At 50.4% G+C, this 9,866-nt stretch overlaps 1 protein-coding gene across 1 annotated transcript; it reads right to left on the bottom strand.

Moving 5' to 3' along the window:
- Positions 1 to 347: 347 nt before the first annotated feature.
- Positions 348 to 8,550, bottom strand: Sap30l (SAP30 like). The gene is made up of 4 exons (XM_027427434.2): positions 8,129 to 8,550; positions 4,742 to 4,864; positions 2,543 to 2,641; positions 348 to 617 (listed from the first exon to the last, which is right to left on the bottom strand). The coding sequence occupies exons 1-4, from the start codon at positions 8,324 to 8,326 to the stop codon at positions 489 to 491; spliced, it is 549 nt and encodes a 182-aa protein (XP_027283235.1). The 5' UTR covers positions 8,327 to 8,550; the 3' UTR covers positions 348 to 488.
- Positions 8,551 to 9,866: the final 1,316 nt, after the last annotated feature.

The following is a 9,866-nucleotide window of genomic DNA, read 5'->3' as shown; positions in this document are numbered from 1 at the left end:
TGTCAAACTGATTTGCTACTAAATGGCAAACCTTGCAATAAAGCTGCATGCTTGTGTCCCCAGTGGACAAGGGTCAGTCCAAACATGGGCCCACTCTGTGCTTCCACTGTCACAGAGCCATGCCACCAGGGCTGGGCTTCACCAGAGGCAGCCCTGTACAGTACAGTGACTGCTAAAATACGCATCACCCAGCATTTTCCAGGAGAATTGATTTTAAAGCTTTGCAGAGTATTCAAGACACGGTTTTTAAATTCCTTTTATGATACTGCTTTTTTCAGTCTGAGAGGTTGAAAGTCTTTCTATATACATGCTAACCTGTAAGAATATAATCCTCCTGACAGAGAGACTTACAGTATCCATCATTCAAACTTTATTTACAGTAGATGTGAACAGTCCTTATGGGCTGAGATGTGCAGACACCACCTGTCATTAAGCATCGCACTGCTGTCCTCTCCCCAAGGCCTCCGCCTCACCAGGCCTCTGGTGCCTCACTCCAGCTGCTTGCTGCCCTCCGATTTCTGGTCCAGTCTGCTCCTGTTACTCTTCACCATGTAGATGAAGTAGGCAAGCGTCTCTTTCTCATTCACTGGTATGTTCCTGAAGTGTCGGCTCACAGTCTACACAGGAGGAAAGACCAAAGTCCCTTAAGCTATGCGCACATCCAGCCCTACATACTACACTCTGCAAAGAGGGAACAGGACTGCTTCCAGACAACTTCCTGGCACTTAGACTTGCCAAGGAGCTACATGATGAAATGGTCTCCTTGCTCTAGGGTTTAGCTGCTTTTCCCCTGGGGTTACCAAAAGTGTACCATTTCGGCCTAGGACTAAGGTACAAGTATATTCTTCAACAACAGCTAATCATCCCTGACATGACTTCAGCTATCCTGTAGTATAATAGGAGGTTGGGACTTCCCTGTTTGGCCAATTGCCAACAAGCCTTTCAGGCTCTGGAAATGGACACCTCCCCTCCCCACCAAAAAAAGGTTTTTAAAAGTTGTGTCAGGCTTGGGGCAGTGATGGTGCACATTTTTAATCCCAGCACTTGGGAGGCAGAAGCAGGTGGATCTCTGTGAGTTCGAGGCCAGCCTGGTCTACAGAGAAAGTTCCAGGACAGCCAAGGCTGTTGTACAGAGAAACCCTATCTCAACAAACAAACAAACAAACAAACAAAACAAACAAACAACCCAACCAGAAAGACAACAACAACAAAGAAACCCCAACAATTCTGTCAAGCTGGGTATGGTGCTTAATGCCTGTAATTCCAGCTTTCAGGAGGGTGAGACAGACAGATCAGGAGTTCAAGATTACCAGCCTCAGCTGCTTTGAAAACACACACACACCCCAAAACCAACTCAAAAATATCAAATGAACAGTCAAAACAGATGTGTCTGGCCCCAAGAATTCCTCTAAGTTGGGACACCTGCCCCTGGGAAAGTGTGCCAGCCTGAAGGAGAGTGCTCACTGGCCATGTCCTGATTCTGCTTTTGTTGACTTAGCCCTGGAGAAACACACTTCCTCCTCTTGCCCCACTCTTCCTTCTAGGGGGCAGTGGGTAGGCAGCAAGGCTGTGTGCTGCTGTTATACCTCTATGCTGGTGAGGGAAAGGCTGAAGAGTGAAGATACATCAGACAGACCCAAAACCAAGCCGGAGCTTTTCAGTAGACCCCTGCATGGATGGAGGTGGTCAGGGCAGATGAAGAAAGACCTGGAAATAATAAAGTCTGGGGATTGTGTTTATCTTTTCTCCGCCTCTCAAATTTTCTACAACAAAAGGTGGAGAATTAAGAGGGACAAGGAAGCCAAGTACTGTGACATGTGCCTGAAAGGGAAGCTGAGGCAGGAGGACACCTGAGCCCTCAGTATTGCTAGATCACATACAGAGGGGAGGGGAGGGAGGGAGGGAGGGAAGGAGGGAGGGAGGGAGAGAGAGAGACAGAGACAGAGACAGAGAGAACAATGCTAAGGGTGAACCCCTCCGACTTCCCACCAAAAGAAGTTAAGAACTTAATGAAGAAAAAAAGAATGTTCTTGGGTGCCAGGAATTATATAGAAAAAGACTTCCATTAACACCACAGGTCAAGAAGGGGGCATGGGTAGGTCCTGGAGGTTGAGGGGTAAGCTCACTGGTAGATGACTTGCTTAGTCATACACAAGGTCCTAGGTTTGATCCCTACTACCCAGAGGGGAGAAAAAAAACAAAACAAAACAAAAAACAAAACCCTAAACCTAAAGGCACAGTGGCTAATCACACTGACACACTGAAAGGACTGGGTTTATCAAGAACTATGCAAAAAACAATGAGAATCAAGGATCCTCATGTTACTGTGTGACTTTAAGCAAGGTCATCCCTGTCTGTGAATGGCTTCCTTTAGGAGACAGGACTTTCTATTCTGCATGGAAAGCTCCTGAATTCTATGTCATGCAAAAAGGGACAGATTGGCTTCTAGAGCATGCAGGAGATGCAATGAGTGGTTGATCTGTGGGAGGGATAGCTAGGACCACAGGAGCACAGGCTGGGCCTCTCTGATTTATCTACCTACTTCTGCTAGCTGGGCCTTGTTGAAGCCTGGTCTGGTCTGCAGCTTGTAGTGCCGTTTGTAGCGTCGGAGAGTGTTCACCTGCAGCTGGAACAGATCAACCTAGAGAAGAGGAGAAGACAGTTATGTCTGAGCCCACCTGGCCGGGCACACCCTAGGGAGTACTGGGGAGGGAAGAAGTCAGAGACACTGTTTACTAAGGACTAGTACCTGGCAAGGGGGCTAAAGACAGCTCTGGAAAGGGCTCTGTGTGGGTAGGGGAGGGGAGGCTGAGGCAGAAGAAGGCAGTAGAGAGATAGTGAGAAAGAGGCAAGGAGGGAATGATTCTGAGCATGGAACCCTGGAATGGAGGCATGGCTTGGCCAAAAAGTAGGGATGGCATGTCCTGGAAGGCAGAAGGCACTTGTGTTGGGGGAGATGTGTAGGGCTGGAGGTTAGAGGGGAACAGGGAGCCGCTACTGCAGTACTAGCCTTCTAGTGAGTAGACAGAGCTTAGCCCTACTGCAGGCAGAGCTAGAGGACACCAGGGTGTTCAAAAGGCCAGCTCAGGGACACTGAAGGAAATAAGTTAGAGAATGGACTGGCAGAGCTCCCAGGGTGGCAGCAGAAGAATACAGATGCTCAGCCTCAGGTGTCACCTTCCTAGAGAGTTACTATAGTGATCCACTATAGTAGGTCGGGGGCCAGGGTCTCTGCAGATGGCTGAGTAAGGGCCAAGGAGGACCCCTCTCTTTGTTCAGCTAGCCTAGGAAGGGGTAAGCTATTTAGTCGTGAAACACAGAAGGCCCAGAAAGGGTTGCCTTTACCTTCCTCCAAGAGAGGGGCTCTTGCTTCAGGCAAATGGGACTGGCTTAAAAAAGAAGAGTGATCAGTATGAGGGTCCAGAATCTTCCATTCATTTGAAAACATTCTTAGAAACCTTTCCTAAAATGTTCAGTCAAAGGGACTCAGAAGCTGAATATGTCTTTATGAAATAACCACAATGCTACAGGCAATAGAAAGATACTGGAAAGCAAGGCTGGGAAAGCCACATGGGGAGAGGTGCAGGGACAGGGCCAAGTTTCACACGCCCCTCCACACCTGCAGACTAAGGTCTGCCTACTTCTACTCCCCGCCATGAAGGTTGCTCACAGGTGGTCACCTTATGAGTCAAGAATCAATGTACATTGGATACAGTTCCTCTTTTGCAGAAGCCCAAGTGAGAACACTTTGGAAGGAAACCCAGCTACTCCTTCCTTAATTTCCTTCCTTAATACACATGGGATCCTTCTGGGTGAGAAGCTGGGGCTCATGGTCTTTTAGAGGACATATCTCAAAGGATATGTGGCAATGTCTGCAGACATTTTTTCACTGTTACAACTCATGCAATGATGTCACTGGCCTCTAGAGGTCAGGGGTGCTGCTGACGATTCTATAATACTCAAGATGCACCCCCTCCTCTCAAATGTCAAATTTCAGCACCTGCTAAATGACTGCAGTGTGTCTCTCTCTGGGGACAAGCCCCAGTCCAGTTGGTGACACTGACAAAATGCACCTTTACTTTCAGGTCAGAAAAGAAGGGGAGAGAGCTGCTCAGATCACACAGACTCAGCATTAATATTAAAGACAAGAACAGGGTTTTTTTTTTTTTTTTTTTTTTTTTTTAAAGATTTTATTTATTATGTATACAACATTCTGCTTCCATGTATATCTGCACACCAGAAGAGGGCACCAGATCTCATAACGGATGGTTGTGAGCCACCATGTGGTTACTGGGAATTGAACTCAGGACCCCTGGAAGAGAAATCGGTGCTCTTAACCTCTGAGCCATCTCTCCAGCCCAAGAACAGGGTTTTAAAAGAGGCAACACCATGGTTAAGCACTGGTTGGGTTCAAGAGGTAAAGTCCTACAGTCTACTACAAGGAACAAGAGCAGAGCCTCTAGCCCCACCTGGGACCTCAGAGCCTGGGCCTGTCTGGAGAGTGACTGGGCAGGCAGATCAGCTCATCACAAATCTTTCAGAGTCAACATTACTGAAAGTCTAGAAAACGCGTTTCAAATAAACCACAGCAACATAAGCAAAGATGACTGGTTAGTTCAGAAAACAGCCAGGGTGAAAACTGGAGGCAAATCCCACTATTCTCATTCTCTGGCTGGGAGGGAGGCTTGGGTCACAACCTATTCTCCCGGCTCTCTCTACCATTGAGCATTCTGGCCTTTACCTCAGGAATGTCAGCATCATGCTCAGGGGAATCTCCACCATCATCACTCGTCTTCCTCTTCCTTTTATTTCTGACACTCTGGATGAAATTTTTGTGGAAGTCGCAGATGTACAGGTGCCTGACCTGATGGGGAGAAACCTAAAGTCAGTGTTAGTCTGTGAAATTATAATCCTACTCTTTTGGTCAGGTACTTGAGAAAGATGGATGAGCGAGGTAGGTCACAGCCTACAACCTTATTACTATAGGCTGAAGAAGAATAAAGCTAAGTGGATACAGCTAAGTGGAAGAGACAAGTCTCTACAGTATAGGAAAGATGGCTGCAGCTGGGAGAAGAATGGCTTTACAGGTACCAGGAGGAATTATGAAGTTGCAGTGTGTAGAGACAGGACAGCAGGGACTGTGGAGATGGTATTCACAATAGCTACTACTGCAGGGCGACATTGAAAAACTTGACATCTGATCCACAAAGGATCAGAGAGAGACAGAATTCTCACAAAGCAGAACCATATAAAAGGGAGTGGGTATTATCCTGATTTTCTAATAAACACTGAAGCATATTAGTAAAGGTGCCAACAGCAGCTCAAATGTGAAGAATGTGTTTTTATTTAAGAACGTGAGTACCACAGTCGCCCCGAGGAACCATTCCAAAACCCCACAGAACCCAATGCCTGTGTAAATGGCTCTAGGTAGGGTAGGGACAGCTGGTGCACAAATGTTCTGTGGAGACATTTGAACTGAAATTTAGGCCTTAAATCCCTAAAGATAAAAGTAAGCTGACAGGAAGTCACCATCAATTAATTCAGGCCATTTTATGGAGGAAATAACAAAAACTGTTTATTCAGACGATTATCAGTTTCATGTGAGTCATGTTTTAGTTTGTTTTAGTGAGTCATGAGTCATTTGGAATTTATATTGTGATGCTGTCTTGCACACAGCAGGCGCTCAATAAGTGCTGATGCACCAATATAGGCACTCTCATACCTGAAAACAGTTTATGCTGGTGAGAGTCACCTCTTACACGGCTACAAACTGGGATGGCTTTGCCAGATTCCACTTTGGCAACAAACTTTCAGATGTAAGTATGTGCCACTGTCCTAAAGAGTAACACTCAGGTGATACAAGACTACAGAACATGTATCCCTGTCCCACCCCTGGCAGCTGGCACTTGGGTTGGTAATATTGGCATGTGCCTCTTGAGAGAGCAAGCTGCTTCTCTCATGTGTAGTGCTAAACAGAGAGCAGCAGAATGAGGTGTTTCTAAATCTTAGATGGAAGATGTCAGACCCAAGGTCCTCCCACCAAGCTTTGGTAAATGTCCCCTTTCTCCTGCTACATTTCCTTCATACTATTCCCAACTTCAGCCACTCTGCAAAAGCAAAGGAGAAACATGCCCACTGCAAGTTGGTTACACATTACAGAGGCTGCCAGTGTCCGACCTGAAGGGTTGTGGTATCTTATTTTAAAAGGGTGCCCACTAGATCCTTTTAGGAGACAGCCTTTCTCTGTCCTTAACCATGTTCAGCAACTTCAGGGCTCAGAGGCCTCTGTGGGTGGGGTGGGGGCATGGGGGTGGGGCAAAGGCTCAGTGTGTGGTTGTCTTTCTTTCCCTCTCTTTTCACTTGCTACAACAGCTAAAACTGATTGTAACACAGTAGTAACTTGGGATTGGATTCCTGCCCAAGTCTGTGGGATGAAACAAAAACTCTTCCCACCAGCACCTTGAAATGGACTGGAACTGTTTCCAACCACACACCTTACCAAGCGCAGCCTTTGGGAGACCAGATGATCTGTGTGATGCTCAACACTGCTCCACAGGGGTTTCCCATGGGCTGAGTGGGTAAATGGAGTCCCTACTGCCACAACAAAACCATCCAGATGTGAGACTACTTATCGAAATACTGCCAGCAGTCCACAGAAAAGTCAGGCACTGTTTCCAAGTGAATAAATTCTTTACCATTCTAGAATTCCCTTTTCACTCCCACATGTGATTATCAGGGGACACCTTACTGTCTAGCCGGTTTTTGCTTCAGAATAATTCATTCATTCCTCATTAATTTATCAATAGATATTTGTAAAAAAAAAAGTCCCAATCATAAAAAAAAAAGCACTGTTCAAAAAGAACCAGACTATACTGGCTGACTAAATAAAACTGAGTGTGCAAGAGAAGAGTCTAGAAGAAAAGATGTTGACCTTATTTATTAAAGGCAAATGGAACTTGGGTGTAGGGCTTGGAAGCAAGCCAGATAATTGGTCTAGGAAATTAGCCAGCGCCTAAGTGCAGTGTGCATTTGCATCATCGCTTCCTACCCCAGCCTCAGTTTCTGCCACATCATTAGCATAAAACAGGCTCCCTTTTCAGGTAACAGGCAATATCTGAGTGCCCTAACCCAGTGGTTCTCAACCTGTGGGTCGCGATTCCCCCCCCCCGGTCATATATCATATATTTACATTACGATTTATAATAGTAGCAAAATTACAGTTATGGAGTAGCAAAGAAGTAATCTAATGGTTGAGGGTCACCACAACATGAGAAACTGTATTAAAATGTCACACCATTAGGTAGGTTGAGAACTACTGTCCTAAACGTGGGTCATTAATCATTCAAGTTCCCTGAATATTAAAAGTTCCTTAACCCAGTCCCAATTCTTAATCTGGAAGCTGCCACTCAAGGCTTGCAGCAACAGATGTCAGACTAAAAAGTTCGTAACTGGTTGGCAGTAAGCACATAACCGTTAACAAGAGCAGGTGAAATCACTCAGGAAGTTTCCTATAATTAGCCACAAGGCGCAGGGCAATCCCATTCAATTTTAAATGTCCGCCTCCGTCTGCATTACCAAATATGTTACCCATCAAGAAAACTGATTCCCCGCCTCCCTCCAATCACATCCACTGCAAGAGTCATCTAAGACCTGGCCTTGGCCTTATTTCTGCTACATCTCAGAAAAATTCATTCGCTGCCAGCGAAGCGGGCTGTGCTGCGCTGCAGACACAGAGGCCGCGGGAGACAGGAAAGTCGCGGCCACCTTGCTAGTGTCTGAAAGAACGACAACGTCCCTGAAGGGAGGACGAAGTTGGAGAAGAACCTCCGGGTCCCCTCGTCAACTCTTATCCCCAAATTCTTGCAAAAGTAGCCCACCTCTCTCTGTTCTACTATCCGGCGCAACAGTGACAGCTGGAAACTGCTGTCACTTTCCCAGGCAGGGAGAGTGTGCAGAGCCCTCCTCGGCCCCCCAGCCCACCCTCTGGGATGCGGGCAGCGTCGCGGAGCACAGAGCGGCCTCCACGATCCTGAGTCTCCTGTTCTGCACAGACCGCGCGGCGAGGCCCAGCGCACCGAGCGTCCCCGGGGTCCCTGCCCGCGGCCCTGCGCTGATCCCCGAGACTCACGCTCTTGTCGATGTCCAGCTTGAGTTTCTTCTGCGAGATGCTCTTCTGCACCCTTTTGCTGAAGGAGGCGTTGCCCGCGGGCCGGACGCAGCGCTCGCCGTCCGCGATGAGGCAGCAGCTCTGGCCGTAGCCCGGGGCGGCGGCGGGGGTGGCAGGGGGCCCTTCGCGGCTGTCCTCTTCGGTGCTGAAGCCGTTCATCTCCCCGCCCCGGCCCGGCCCCTCCGGGGGAGGGCCCCTGTAGGCCACTCCGCCGCTGTGAGCCCCGCGGGGCAGCTCTCCGTCAGCCCCGCGCCCGAGTCCCACGGTGCGCCCCGGGTCAGACGCGCTCTGAGCTCCGCGAGGCCCGGCTGCTCTGTGCTCCTGCAGCCCGGGCCCCGCCGGGAATGCACACGCTGAGGCTCCGGCCCGGGCTCGCGAGCCTCCCCCGGGATCCGGGCCCGGCCGCCCTGGGGCTCCCGAGGCCCGCCGGCTCCCGCCTGCTCTGCAAAGTCTCCACCCCGCGGCTCCTCGCGCGGGGCCCGGCCTCGAACCTGCCGTGTCCGGGCCCCGCGGTGCTCACGGCCCGCCCCAGCGCCCTGCCGCTCGGCGGCGCCCCGAGTCCCCGCGGCAGCCCCTGGGCCGCCCCGGCCGCCGCCCGCCCGACGCGCCGCACCACAACAGTGCGCTCCCCCGCCCGCCGCGGCACAGCGGAAGTCCCGCCTCCATGCGCATATTGGCCGTATTCTCTGTATGGGCGGGGCCTTCGTCGCCGCTGGCGTTCCCCATTGGGCGCCGCCGCTGCCGGTCTCCGGTGCCAGGCTACTTCCTGGACTCTGCTGGGATGGGTTCAAAGTAGAGAAAGTGCAAGAGGGAAGAGTTACCCGGGCGAGGGAGGGGAACGGGCCGCAGGTTCAGTCCTAGCTGTGGTGTGGGTCTGGAAGAATGCAAGATCTTCTGGTCCCAGTTAGGATGGTGAGCAGGGTCCTCGCTCCGAGGAAGAATGCTGAGCGGGGTCTGGAAGAATGCAGGGTGTCCTGGGCCAGTGGAGGATGGTGAGCAAGGTCCTGGCTCTAGGGCGAGATGATGAGCTGGGTCAGAAGAGACGCGGGGTCCCTACTCCGGGGATGAATGCTGAACAGAATATGGAGGGACGCAGCGTCTCCACTCCGGGATGGGATGCTGAGCGGGGTGCCCATTGCGGGGACGAGATGCTGTACCAAGACAGGAGGGACACAGGGTCCCGTCGAGGGGCGGAAAGCTGAGCAGGTTCCTAGTTCCTGCGCAGAATGCTGAGGTGGATCCCGGAGCAAGGTGCCGGCCCCGGGACGGAATGCTAAGCTGAGTCTGGCAGGCCGCAGGGTCTGGTATACCGAGCAGGATGCTGAACGGGGTCTGCAGGAAGCAAGGTCAGAATTCAGCAGAGATCACGGTCGAGGTGGACTGAAGTATCGAAGACTGGATTGAAGAAGTATCGAAGACGTGCATGGGAGAACTAAGGGACCCGCATAGGGGAGGGGTATGTGAAAGGGGACCTTAGGGAGAAAGTCCTGACAGGAGAACACACTGGGTAAAACGGAAAGGCCTGGGCTGGAAGGCCTGCGCAGCAGCGGGAGGTAGAGTGCATGAGTGCATGACAAGGGACAGAAAGCCAGTGTGGAGGTACATTTGCGAATAAAGAGGGTGGAGAGACAACGGAGGTCTGACAGGAGAAGTAACAGTCTTTGCCCCCAGCCCCCCGTACACCGAGGAAGGAGGGGCT

This window comes from Cricetulus griseus, chromosome 7, assembly GCF_003668045.3.
Source record: "Cricetulus griseus strain 17A/GY chromosome 7, alternate assembly CriGri-PICRH-1.0, whole genome shotgun sequence".
Taxonomy (NCBI): Eukaryota; Metazoa; Chordata; class Mammalia; order Rodentia; family Cricetidae; genus Cricetulus; species Cricetulus griseus.
The sequence above is the reverse complement of the archived record's forward strand: the minus strand, read 5'-3'. Positions and strand labels throughout refer to the sequence as shown.